Source organism: Corapipo altera, unplaced genomic scaffold (assembly GCF_003945725.1).
Source record: "Corapipo altera isolate COAL_440 unplaced genomic scaffold, ASM394572v1 23b, whole genome shotgun sequence".
Classification (NCBI taxonomy): domain Eukaryota; kingdom Metazoa; phylum Chordata; class Aves; order Passeriformes; family Pipridae; genus Corapipo; species Corapipo altera.
In genome coordinates, this window is record NW_020884885.1 from 2533996 (window position 1) to 2548572 (window position 14577).

Consider the following 14577-nt stretch of genomic DNA (forward strand, 5'->3'; position numbering starts at 1 on the left):
CAGCATGGTTCTACATTTGTGTCACACTAACCACCCCCTAATCAGAGAATGAAGATCACAGTGCAAATACACAGAAATTACTCTACAGGAGTCCATTAAGATGCAACTGGACTCATTAGCTACAGCTCAGTGTCTATATCCCATGCTCCAAATATCCAAATTACAGCAGTAGTCACTTTACTTTAGGGTGAAATGGACTCACACATTCTCTTTTGTATTTTTAAGATGGTTTTGCTTGGAAAATAAGCTTCTGTCCTGTCAATGTTTCCTGTGTGTTAACTCAGAACAATACTTTTATAACAGCACAGTCAGTGCTTACTGTGGAACATCTGAAACAAATTATACCCCTGCACTTTCAGCTTTGACAATTAGATTAGCATGAATATGTACTTGTAAAATATTTTAAAAACTCAGAAAACACCTTTTCAAAAAGTGAGAAGTGCTGTTCGGATATCTGACATATTTAGTAGTATAAGTCCAGTGAAGTTATCTAATCCACATTACACTATACAGAGGAATTCATACAGCATAGCCAGATCTGCCTTGACTGAGAGCCTCCAAAACATTACTTTAGCCTATGTGATTGCACCAGCTTTTTAAAAGTCAGAATAAAATAAGATGAAAAAGGCCATCAGTTGGACAATTACCTGGGCCAGCTTGAAGCTGTCTAGATTACTCACTAGCTGATAATTTCCTCATGATCTTTGTTACAAAGCAGCTATAGGAAACACCTCACCCATAATAAAATTGAAATATAGGAGAGGAAGAATCACCAGACTAGACAGGTTTAAGTAACTGTTATCCTTTCTTTTATTCCATTTTGATAGTAGAGTTAGGAGCTTTTTTCTTTGAAGAGATGATCTAGTACAGACTAGAGTAACCCACAAATTACCATTCTTGTCCATGGTATAAGAAACATACAGCAACAACACACATGTCCTGTGAGGCAATCTACTTAATAGTAGATATTAATAGTAAAATATCTATAGATACATGCCAACATGATAGTGACATGTGCCAAATACAAAATGTGGGTAAAGGTTACACTTTCCCTTGCCTTGATGCCTCGATGCTTTGAGAATTGGTGCAAAAAAAGGTACACGTTAGTCAGAATTTGCATTAGCTGTTCTGCATAACTGTCTCTGAATTTTGTGAAGGACACCAGCTTAAAGAAAAAGAAAACCTAATAACTACGCATTTTGAGAAAATACTTTCGCAATTAGTAAAATAAATTATACTAAAAAGGCCACTATTCCCTAGGTCAGAAAACTATGTTTACTAACATAAGGCTGTTTAAAACATCTTCAGATCTTTAAATGCTGACATTTATCAAATGGAGAACCATCTCCTCAAATTGAAACATGACCTTGATCAGGAAAGAACAGAAGAGACAGCGTCTTCAATCAAACACTGACCTTTCCAACAAGAGGAGAAAAACAAAAACATATCCCCCACAATCCTCTCCCTCCAGTTTCTTCCTATTCAAAGTTCAATTTCAGCTGAACATTTTGTCACCCTTACATGGGTTTGCAATGCCAGGTCTGCTGCAAGCAGATCCAATAGAATACCTTCAATCTTTTCATAAATGCACAGATAAAAGATTAAATAATGATCCAGTGAGCTTTAATTTTGTTCTTCTAATATGCAACAAATTAAAAGTAAAATAAGAATCAACTCTCCTAACCACAGCTCAACTTTAGGCCAAAGAACTTCCATTCCATTTTTTTAATGCTAAACTATGTCAGCTAAGTCAAATACCTCTGTGCAACATTATTAATTGATGAGTATTTTACACAGATAAAAAATTCAATCAGCAAGCTCAGTGTTCATGTTCAAAAAAATTATATTAGCATCCTATGTAAAGCGAGGGAACAAATGTCAGGTAAACAGGAAGACTGCTGTAATTTTACAGAACTTGAAGATTTTCATCTGATGAACACAAGTGCTGAGTGTGGCTGATAGTTTTAAACCTTTGTACATGAACAATCAACGATCAGCAAAGGATACGTTATCTGTGCTGCTACTTTATCTTACTGTGAAAGAACAATTACTGTTAAAATACTGCACATTTATACAATCTTAATCATTTGTCCATCAGGTTTTCCTGACTGATACGGACTCCTTCACTTATATTTGCCCCACAAAGCTCTGAAAATGCCAAAACACAGTGTATACTTACTAGTTTCCCTAGAGCAAAAAGACCCAATGACCGTCAACCCAGAAATCAGACTGAAACTGGGTAAATTAGAGATCTGTTTAATGTCACAAACCATGGGTAGGCTAGTCCTCTGTTTCCATAACCAGTTTGGATTCAGATGGAAAAAACAATAAGCTCATCTCCTTACCCCATATCCTGAAACAGTAATTTATAAAGATGTATTTTAGATATGTTTTAGAAAAGAGTAATGAATTGGATGTCTTCACGACCTTATTAGAATATAAATAGAACTAAAACATGGGAAGAAACAATTAAAAAATAATACTATTGCATTTGTTTTTGTTTCTCTCACATCTAAGTTGTTACGTAACCTTCTGAAAAATAATTTACTCCAGATCATTTTTAGCTGTATAAATTAAACAGAAAGTGGACCTTGGATATATTTTGTTCATCTATGCAGAATTCACATCTTTCTCCTTAGATACCGTTATTCAATGTATACTTACAAATGTAGTGAAGAAGCTCAAACCATTACTGTAGACTCAACATAATGTAATTTTTAATGTAAAGTAAATTAGAAAAGCCACCTAATTTCTTTACACAAAGCATTTTTTCAACATATCTTTTTACTTACTAAAATGCAAGTTTCTTGAAGAGTTATATCAAGTTTATATTGTTTGAGGATGTTCATTCTATAAAAACATGTATCTTTAGCATATCTGATACCATCTATAGTTGAAAAGTACTGTAAGTTCCTAGTATGATTCATTTTTCAAATGAAATTTTATCTTTCCATCCTAGTAGCTTTTGTAAAACAATAGAGCCTCCAAGAACATCTTCACTGTGATATTCCCCTCAAAGCAGTAAGAAATAAAGATGATCTCCAAGTAGCTGGGAGATCAAAAGATTATTTGATGTCTTCACATTACTGGGAATCATTTTAGTGCTCAGACTCTCCTAGAAGCAGTGATTGCTGGGACAATCAAATATTCTTTTTTACTATCTGTGAGGAAATGTATTTTTACCTACTTCAGCTCCTGCTGCAGTATGCAGACTGTACACTCTTTAACAATATTATATTAAAGCATAAATGTCTAATACTTAAGCAGACTTTGTCCACTCTGTATACTTTTAAGACAGAGTTGGAAGCCACAGAAAGATGTCATGTTATCTTTCTAAATGGACATGTAAGCTTCATCAATGCATACTTCCTCAATTGCTGCATTTTTAAGGTCATGTCCTTAAAAAACTCTCATTGGGAGTTTTCTGAAAATAGTTGCTGGCCCTTCTGCCTGAGACTACAGCACCAGCCATTCAGATTGATACGCTGCAACTTCACACTTTATGCAGAATAAATAGGTCATCTACTCCGAGTGTAGTTCTAAGGCTCCTTCTACCTGTGCCTAACTTTTCTTTTAAGTTCTGCAGTTAGTAGAATTAACAAAGAAACCAATGCAAATTCATTCCTGGAGACAAATCCAAAAGGATTTGTCCAGCTTTTCTCTCCTATCTCAGTAGGGTACTCCGTGGTAGGACTAAGATCAGTTTTAGATTTACTGTAAAAATAAGCTAAATACAACAGGACAGATTAAAGTTTTCATACCTCAAGACCTCGCAATTCAATTCCATCCTCTGTATCTTTCAATAGTTCAATAAGCCTTTTCCTTTCTCCCTCAAGCATAACAATTTGGTTTCCTGAATCCTTTGCTAGCTGAAATATTTACAAAAACAAAAAAATAAACACACTTTAGAACTCCATTAGCTCAAACACCATCAAAACAAAGTTTTTAAACTCTGTGAAATTAACATCCAAAACTTGCTTATTGCTATAATACAAATTATCACTGACAGAAAAATATAGCAGTCTACATATAATAAATTTATAACCTTGTAAGTCTGTGACATAGCAGGGAGGCTACGTCACATAGTAGGTCTTCAAAGGAAAAAAAGCACAAAAATTGGGGGATGCATTTTCTGACAAAAAGAGGTCCCATGCACGCTATACATAGAATCATAGAATCAGCCAGGTTGGAAGGGACCTCCGAGATCATCAAGTCCAACCCTTGATCCACTACCACTGCGGTTGCTAGACCATGGCACTAAGTGCAACATCCAGTCTCTTCTTAAAAACCTCTAGGGACGGAGAAGCCACCACTTCCCTGGGCAGCCCATTCCAATGGCTGATTACCCTCTCTGTAAAGAAATTCTTTCTAATATCTAACCTAAACCTCCCCTGGCACAACTTGAGACCATGCCCTCTTGTCTTGCTGATAGTTGCCTGGGAGAAGAGACCAACCCCCACCTGGCTACAACCTCCTTTCAGGGAGTTGTAGACAATGATGAGGTCTCCCCTGAGCCTCCTCTTCTCCAGGCTGAACAACCCCAGCTCCCTCAGCCTCTCTCATAGGTCTTGTGCTTGAGTTCCTTCACCAACCTTGTTGCTCTTCTCTGGACCTGCTCCAGGACCTCAATATCCTTCCTGAACTGAGGGGCCCAGAACTGGACACAGTACTCCAGGTGTGGCCTCACCAGCCCCGAGTACAGGGGAAGAATCACTTCCTTGGACCTGTTGGCCACACTGTTCCTGATCCAGGCCAGGATGCCATTGGCCTTCTTGGCCACCTGGGCACACTGCTGGCTCAGGTTCAGCTTCCTGTCAATCCAAACTCCCAGGTCCCTCTCTGTCTGGCTGCTCTCCAGCCACTCTGTCCCCAGCCTGTAGCGCTGCAGGGGGTTGTTGTGGCCAAGGTGCAGGACCCGGCACTTGGCCTTGTTGAACCTCATCCCACTGGAATCAGCCCAACTCTCCAACCTATCCAGGTCCCCCTGCAGAGCCCTCCTGCCTTCCAGCTGATTGACACTCCCCCCCAACTTAGTGTCATCTGCAAATTTGCTGATGGTGGACTCAATCCCCTCATCTAAATCATCGATAAAGATATTAAACAGGACTGGGCCCAGTACTGATCCTTGGGGGACACCACTAGTGACTGGCTGCCAACTGGATGCAGCCCCGTTCACCAGCACTCTCTGGGCCCGGCCCTCCAGCCAGTTCCTAACCCAGCACATGAACAACCTGTATATCTATTCCTTATCTATGAATAAGGACATCTTCCTTTAACTTAACAGTAAATCTAAGTCTTAGGAAATATTTGTCCTTAAAACAACCTATGGTCAGGCACAAACAGAACAATTCAGTTTCCAGTACTCTTCAGCAAATACACAGAAGCAGTATTATCCTCACCAATATGATCATCCAAGATGAGATCTACCTTATATAGTACTCTGCCATAAATAACAGTTCTAAGAGAAAGGTTTTTAATTTATGTCTAATTAGCTTTTAATGTTCCTGATTTAAAAACACTGTCTCCAGAAGTACTTATAGACCAATATTTAGCTAACATTTAACAAAATGTAAATGATTTGACACTTTAATGCTTACCTCAATGTTCTTTTTAATGAAATCCTGGTTGCTTTTATTTTTGCTATGTGTTTTCTCTGCTGTTTTTTCTAATTCTGTTTCTAATTCATTTGGATATCCTGAAGTTTGAGGAAGAAAATTTTCTAAGTTATAATCATTCCTATTCTGGTTCAGTAAGAGCTGTAATAACAGCAATCCCATTTAAATCTTTAGCAAACATATAAAGTTTATAGACAAACTTTTTGTATGGTGTTTTCATTATTTACATAAACAATACGGTTATATTTAAAACATACCTATTGTCAAAATCTATTTTCATTTTTAACTTTTTATTATATGAGATCATTCAATGTTATAAAGGCTAAAATACTTTTGGATTTTTGACCTCAAAAATGTTAAACATGGTAGCCTTAAAAGCCACGGCATTCCTTCAAACCCTATCATCACTGCAGTTTTCTCATCAGGAAAAAAACAGACAATAATTTTTTGAAAACCACAGAACTATTTGGAGACATATCAAGTACATTTTTCTAAATAAAACAGCTGAAAAACAGATGATATAGTTGATATTATTATAACAGCTTATAAAACAAATTTTGTTAAAAAATAAAGCTCATCATAGAGCTGTCAATCTATTAAACAGACACATGATATTCTAATAACAATGGGTTCTATCCATCACAAAAACGTGGGCATGTATTCTGTTTTTCAGAGACTTTTATGAGGCTTAAAATAACAATTCCTTTATGAACAGCAAATATTTATCACATTAAATAACAAGCCTAAGCAAATACAATCAACTTCTAAATCTCAAGAACTACTTCAAAATTAGTCATGGTATTTTTGCTTTTCTGGAAAGTAGAGATTTGAAAAATGAGTCGCCTCTTTGCCTTCAAAAAACTAAATTTGACATGTTAGATAATAGAAGACAGGCTATGGAAGTTTACACGGAAGTAGACTTTTTTCAGAGTGAAAAGATTGAAAGTAAACTCTCAAAAATATGAAATAAATTCCATGCATCCTTCTACACAAAAACCTTAAAGGACTGAAGTGTTGGATCTGACCAAGAAAACCTGTCACAGTTCAAATGCACAACTGTCTACTGAAAGCATCCCAAACTTTAACATTACCAGGCAACACCTTGAATCTGTCAAGAAACCGGATCATACAAGAACTTACCAATCAATATAAACAAGAGATGTCGCATTCTGAAATAAGCAGAATACACCAAACACCAACATAACAGCAAGATATACATTACTTTTAAACTATATCTTTCTCTTACTGTAGATAGCATTTTTGAGAGGGAACTACATACAGAACATCTCAGAACATTCAAGTAAAGAATGGACAGACAGGATCACTGAGACAAAGAAAACACTGAAGATTGACATGGGTAAGTAAAAGAGAGATTGCAGCTCAACAAATTTTGCATATGAGTTTTGGTAGATTTGGTTCAAATTTCAAAGATTTGGTACCAATCTCAATGAGACTGCTGAAGCAATAATATCAAACTAACGCATACATTCTTCTTCCCAAGTTAAGCTCCTCTTGTTCAGGGTCTGCCTTTATGACAGCTGTGACACAGAACTCCAAAAGCAACCAAAACAGCAAATCTTAGCTATTCAGATACCACATCACGAGCCTCCAGAAGAAATAGTAAAAGTCATTTAAGCAATGTATTGCCCACAAGCTGTAAGTGATCTCTACTTCACACGTTCCCAAATTAGGAGCATGCAGAACATCTCAAAATAGAGCAAGAGATCGCAACTCCCAACCACCCCTGTGTACTGGAAGCTTGAGAAGTCACTGCTGTCCTGAATATTGGTAATGAAACCTATGTTGCTATTCAGTGGCACTCCAGCACAACTCAGAAATCTTGAAGGTGGAAGTTTCATTTTAAGGGAAGAATGAAGACACATGATAGGAATAGAGAGAAATGAAAAGCACAGCACTGCTCCAGCCCACAAAGTTAAGGTTGCATATTGGTGGACTAAGTGATAAAATAAGGTCCATGTTCAAAAACTAAAACATGCAGCCACATTCTACAAACTGCAGAGATTTTGATGCCATCAATGGTTCAGCCTTGAGGAACGCACGTTTATTATGTCCTTGTCATCTTAGCCAGTCACCAGGAAGACAGAGTCCTTCTGTTTACATAGAATGGTAAATGACAAAGAAATAAAAAATTGCAGGTGATAGCAATGGCAGCCAAAGCTGTTTTTCATGTGTCACAACACATGGGAAAACTTACTCAACCACGCAAATTCGAATTTCAAATGGGGAAACAACAGAGGCATAAAGGTGCAATTCCATTTATTTTCAAGTGTTGGACACACTACAATACTACCAGCATTTTAAATGTCTATACAGTGCACATTAACAAATGATCTCTAAAAGAATCAGCAGGTGTTTGAGTTTTGCCAGAAAGTACTTAATCCATAAAAGCAATGCAGACTTTACAATAATCAGCATAACAAAATATAAAATAAGTTCTCTGAACATTTATATTTGTCACAAATCCATACAATTTCTGCTGAAAAAAACCCCAAAACAGAATAGTTGCAACTATATACAGCACCACTCATCATTTTTAGATGGTTTCTTGAATATAAGCCTACTAATTAAAGTTATGATACCCTAGAGTAACAGCAAAGACAATATTTTAAAGAATTTCCATGAAGAACCAATGATACATTTTAGCATATATCAGTTACACACCTTTTCATTTTGAAATGAAAGGCAAATGGTTTTATAAACCCAAAAGTAAAAATTTTCTTAGCATGTTGAGTAAAATGTTTTAGATAAGTCACAAAACTATTCTCTTTTATCATTTGCTAAAAAAGTCAGAACTACTGCCTTTCCAGTAAGGAACCTTGCTTTTTACCATTTCATTGGCCTATCCACAAAGGCCGAGTCTTCATTACCCACCCACTTCATGTTGTTTTGTCATATCCAAAAATGCAAACTGTACAATTAATAAAGCTTACCCTTGCTTTGTTGGGCTTGATGACAATCATAATCTTCTGGATTCATTTGTGTGTGAATTACTGAAGTACATATTTCATTTTCTTTAGTATGGGAGGGATCTGCAAGGAATTTTTTCAGTAAAATTTAACTGAAGTGCATCTAAAGAAGATCTAGCTTCATGTGCATCGTGCTGTATCTCACACATGAAAGTTAAAGAAATTCACTTGGATAAATTACATAAACACCTTACTTCTCAAGAAATAAAGAAGGGGGAAAGTGTAAGATGTGACTCATGAATAAGTATGCTGTTTCATAATTTTGTTTTTAACAACTACTGCCCATAGAGGACAAATAATCACATTCTCAAAGCCATATCCCAAGGCCCTGAAGTTCAAATGCCTCTGCAGACACCATGTGGCGAATCATCTAGAAATTTGAATGAAAATGAAGTATCCAGGTTTTCACAGCTGGTGTCTGCCTATGCATGAATTATTAGACTTCCAAGTGGCTTAGGTCAAGGGTATAGTCTAGAAAAACAGCACCCTACTTGTTTCAGCCACACAAAGAAAAGAAATCATAGTATTGACATGTATCGACTAGAAATATAGCAGTAACTTGTAGTCTATACACCTAGCACTTACAGAAAAGAACTCATATTGCAAAGAAACACTTGAATTACGTGTTTTTCACAAGGAAAAAAACAAACAATATCCAGTATTAGAAAGTCCAATGGACTCAAAAGTATGATTTTGATATACAGACCACTGGGTAATGAATTTAAGGCCATTTAATTAACTTCCGATTTACATTTCTGCTGTGAGTGTGCCACAGGGTTTTGTTGTCCCTGACAGGCTGGGACACTTAAGTTATCAACAATTTTATACCTGGAACTTGTGTTTGATTTCACAGCCACATTAAAAGCTATCATTAAATAGCTCCCCTACGTAATTTACTCAATAAAGCTCTATCAAATTCAAGTTCTGAAAAGCAAAATATATGAACTGTGTTCCATTTCAGTATCAACAAATGCAGCTATGAGGGCACTCATCTAAATAAATAAATACATAAATAAATAAATAAGACCTTGAAAGTAAGGCACTAGCATATTACAAAAACTTAAGATAAAGATCAAGCTAGAGGAAAAATATAAATCTAAACTATGCAGAGTTTTGTCAGTAAAGTACACCAGAAAACATATGATGCAGGAGTAACCTTTGAAAAGAAGGTTTGTTAGCAGTCTTTCTTGTCTACTGTTTTTTTAATATAGCCTGACATCTACTGGAGACTTTCTAAATACCACCTGTATCAAATTCTGTTTTGTTCCCTTAATAACCCAAACATTAGCACAGAAATAAAACCAGGTTACTTGCAATAGTAAGTTTTGCTGAAATGTTTTAATTACATATTGCTACCATTTTTATGCATGTACGTCCAACATTCAAGCTGAGACTTCTGCTCATTTATAACCATTCAGACCTCAAATCTTTGTTCTCTCCCCAACAAGGAAAAAGACAGGATGAACCAAAATTCTGCTTCCTTTCAGCCAAGAAACCCTTTCACCAAAGGCATACAGATGAAGGATGGGATGCAAAATGTGCACAGGATTGACACGTCTCTGAGAACTCCAGCACCCACACAGATTATTCAAACAGCAAGTTTTTAAAAACCATTCTCGCGAAGATTTGACATGGTATATTCTTAACAAATTCGGTCTGGTTTTGTTCTCTCTCCTCCTGCAAAAAATCATGTGTGTTTGCCAATAACTTGAAAAATTCAGTCTTTACTTTTGTTGGAATTCCACCCTTCTAGAATATCCAGTTCTTTGAAAAAATGCAGTTTCTATAAGCAAAATTAATGGTAAAGTACAATTTCTACATTTGTGTTAATGCAAAAAATTATGTCAGTTGATTTTTCAAATATTCCATTTATACACTTTTTTCATGCAAATATTATTCTATTGTAAAGGTTTGAAAGATTTACTTTTCTCATATCCAACAAAAATATGAACAGTAATCAAAATACAGGATAATTATATAAGGGTATTTATTTCTTTTTACTTACCAGCTGTATCCTGCCACGATGAGAACAAAGCTAAAAAAAGGTTTGTGTTTTCTATCTCCTCGTGGCCTCCTCTGGTTTTGATAGACTATTCAAAAGGAATAAAGTGTAAATATATAGATACACGCACATATTTAAAGTAAATTCTTTAAAGTGAAACACATCTGCTTATCAAATCTAATGAATTTCAGACCCTATTAAAAATTCCTTGTTCAGTGGCAACATTTACTTACTACTTTATTTTCTTCTTGAGGTTATCTGAACATCTGAATTTATGATAAAAGCACAGTGGAACTTTAAAGCCTCTGTTACATATTATCTCTTATTTGGAAACACATTTCACAAGTCAAAGAAGTTCTGTAACATATATGTGGCCCCAAATCCAATGAAATTACAAGATGCAGTCAAACCAGTCATGTCTTTTTAGCAACTCACATTTGTATTCATGCAAAATATACAATACTTAACCTCAGAGGAAATACTAACCTGTTTCAAGGCTTAAAGTGGCATTTAATTGCTAGAGGTGAGAGTAGGAACAGTGTGAAGGAATTTGTGCTGTAACATTCTTATGCCTTTTTCAGGGGGCATCTCTATTTCTTCAACAACAGACAGTACTGAAATAGATGGGCTTAAGAATGGTCATACTTGAGCAGAATAAACGCTTTTCATCCTGGGTTCACAGACACTACTTCTTGTCACAACTTATCATACCTGCAAGTAGTGAACTGAAGCATAATACTATGCTAGTAGACCACACCTAGACAGCTGTATATTTGACAATCAGTCTTATCAATTTTTAAGGACCATGGCCTTTTTTCAAAGTCTGCCTAGCCAATATATATTAAAACCTATCCAATGTTACTTTTTAAAATTCATTTCTTCACTTTAATCAGCCAACTATGAGTTAATTATTAAAATAATGCTTCTGTGAAATATAATTCTATAAGACATTAGTCTAAGATTCACCATTCACAAAATAAGTAGAACACTCCTAACCTGAAGTTCTTCCCAGAGCACTGCCCTCATTTCTTTGCCTTGTTTTTTAATTGCTTTCTCCTTAAGACGTTGCTTTTCAAGTATTGTGTCAAGTTTATTCATTTTCTTTATAGCTGCTTGAATCTGAGGATCTACATCTGTGTCTTCAGAACTTTTCAAGTTTGCTGTAGAATATATTTAAAACTAATGTTAGCTTGAAGCATGTCAACTTAAAAAAAACCCAAACACTAAAAAGCACAACAAGTAATTTGCTAACAACAATAGACAAGAGTACAACTACTGTCAAGCACATATACCATGTTAACTTCTAAATCTGTTTGTAGCAGGGAAAAATACAGAAGTCTTTGCAACAGAATGCTGAATCAACCTCTGAGCTATAGCAGTTGGATATGGAGGTGTGGGAGAGGAAGAGACACCCATTTTGGGCAAGTGATTTGATTCAAAGTTATAATGGAAGACTGACAACATCTCCACAGTATCAGCAAAAATCACAAAGTAAGTTTAAAAATAAAAATAATGTCTTCAACCTGACAAGTGGAACTATGTTGAAATTAATAACTCTGGGGTTGAGACCTTCTAATATCTCTACCTTTAAATGTTACAGAAGTTTCAGTCTTGACTTATATCTCAGACAAACCAGATTCTGATAATGTTGCTATGAAAAATAGAAATGATGAAACATTATGAAAACTACCATTATTTAAGTAGATTTCTGTACTGTCTCTTTTTCTTTCCTAAATATGCAGACCACAATTTCTGATCACTTTCAGCTTCTCCCCTTCCTATAGCATCCTCATGCCATGTCCTCTTTCCTGGCCAAACTTAGTTTCCACATCACAAGTAGAACACTAGTAGCACTGTCCCTATCCCACAGACTCCCAAATTTTGGAGTCCTTCAATACTCTCTTTCATTTTCTAATCTTAGAGGTCATTGATCCAAGCATTTATTGTAATGCATTGGTCTACTTTATGCCGTAAAAAGGATGAGTGATAAAACAAGGGGAAAGCTATAAAAGCTATAAAAATCTAAGTGAGCTCCAGGGAAACTCCAAGGATAGATGGTAAAAAAAGAGCCCTTATTTCAACTGGCCTAAACCCAGCACATGGGTTTAAATGACTGAGTTAAGTTTTGAGGTTAAATTCTATCCAATTTCTGTTCTGAAGAAACAAGTATCATATTTGGTGACCAGCACTGCTGCACTGGAAAGAATCACCCCTGGATTCTGCCTGACCAAATGCAGGTAAAACTAAATTCTATCATAACATTTAAGAAAGTGAATATCCATTAATAAAACAATCTTTAAACAAAGAATTCATCCAACACCTCTTGAATAGCACAATGCATATATATTTTCAATTTGTAGTATTTTTTTATAACTACATAATAGACACACAAATACATTTGAGTCCCAAACTCTCCTAGGAGCATTAATAAGAAAAGGAAAATGAAAAAGTTTTATTAAACTGTTCAATTTATACACCTGAAAAGCAATACCTGATTTTGCAGTACTTGATTTTCCTTGAAAAGGTTCACAGAATTTCAAAGTCCATGTTTCAGTGTCTTCACAATCTGAATCAGAGCTACACCCTGAAAAACACAGGGAAAAGCCTTTCACAATAACCCAGATCCATTTTTGTGAGGATCCCCACAGAGCCTCTGCAGGGATTAGTTTAAAAATTGGTATGGACTAGTACACCAGGACTCATGTTAAATGCAGGAGCAGGAATCAAGGGATTTCTTTTGGCCCCAATTCTTAACTAAATTTGAAGAAGGTATCCAAACTTCTGCTTCAAATACTGCCCTTTGCATCTCTGTTTATCAATAGTCAGAAGCTCCAGAAAGTTAATTCATTACCATTTACAGAATGAGAAGAATGCCATCCAAAGCACTACTGCAAGTGCTTTAATTAAAATTACACATTGCATACTTATATTCAAAGTATTTTATTAGTATTAACAATATTCAGTTGTTAAATACTATAACTTATAACCATAAATCCTATTTTTTGGACAGGTTAGGATACACAGTTTCTAACAAATGATCATGATCTCTGTGAAACGTTTGATAAAAACACCTTAATGAATACACTTTCTAGCATGGTTCCATGGAACACACTGTATTTGGTTTGCATGGCCAGAGTTTGGTAGTGAGGGGGCTTCCGGGGTGGCTTCTGTGAGAAGCTGCCAGAAGCTTCTGCCATGTCTGGCAGAGCCAATGTTAGCTGGCTCCAGGAGAGATCCGCTGCCGGCCAAGGCTGAGACAATCAGAATTACAGTAATGCCTCTGTGATAACATATTTAAGAAGGAAAAAAAGTTATAGCGCAGATGTACCTGTGGCCAGAGAACAGCCGAGTGAGAACTTGTGAGAGGAACAGCTCTGCAAACACCAAGGTCAATGGAGAAGGAGGGGAGAAGGTGCTCCAGGTGCCAGAGCTGAGGTTCCCCTGTAGCCCATTGTGAAGACCATGGTGGAGCAGCTGTGCCCCTGCAGCCCATGGGGGCCAATGAGTGAGTAGAGATCCACCTGCAGCCCATGGAGGAGATCTACGCCAGGGCAGGTGGGTGCCCAAAGGAGGTTGTGAACCAATGGGAGGCCCATGCTGGAGCAGGGTCCCGGTAGGACTCGTGGCCCTGTGGGGGACCCACGCTGGAGCAGCCTGTGCCTGAAGAACTGCACCCCATGGAGAAGTGACCCATGCAAAAGTTACAGCAGTTCATGGAGAACGGTTGCCCATGGGTTGGACTCACGTTGGAGAAGTTCATGGAGGACTGTCTCCCATGGGAAGGACCCCACAGTGGAGTGCAGAAAGACTCTTATCCCTGACCAGCAGCATCACAACATGTGACGAACTGACTGTAACCCCCATTCCCTGTCTCCCTGTGCCAGTGGAGGGGAGGAGGTAGAGCTTGGGAAGGAGGGAGGGGTGGAAGGAAGGTGCTTTTAAGATTTATTTTACTTCTCATCTTGCTCTGACT

General features: G+C 36.8%; 1 protein-coding gene across 4 annotated transcripts in view; it reads right to left on the bottom strand.

Annotated features, from left to right (window-relative positions):
- The window catches only part of FSIP1 (fibrous sheath interacting protein 1), a 92575-nt gene that overhangs the window by 74932 nt on the left and 3066 nt on the right, over positions 1 to 14577 (bottom strand). For all 4 annotated transcript variants that reach the window (XR_003527479.1, XR_003527480.1, XM_027642139.1 and 1 more), the window contains exons 4-9: positions 13096 to 13188; positions 11601 to 11764; positions 10608 to 10692; positions 8567 to 8665; positions 5598 to 5695; positions 3762 to 3869 (exon numbers count right to left, since the gene is read on the bottom strand). Coding sequence is in view for 2 of the 4 variants with exons in the window: in XM_027642139.1 (XP_027497940.1) it covers positions 3762 to 3869; positions 5598 to 5695; positions 8567 to 8665; positions 10608 to 10692; positions 11601 to 11764; positions 13096 to 13188 (647 nt within the window). In the remaining 2 variants the exon portion in view is untranslated. The remainder of the gene's footprint in view (positions 1 to 3761; positions 3870 to 5597; positions 5696 to 8566; positions 8666 to 10607; positions 10693 to 11600; positions 11765 to 13095; positions 13189 to 14577) is intronic.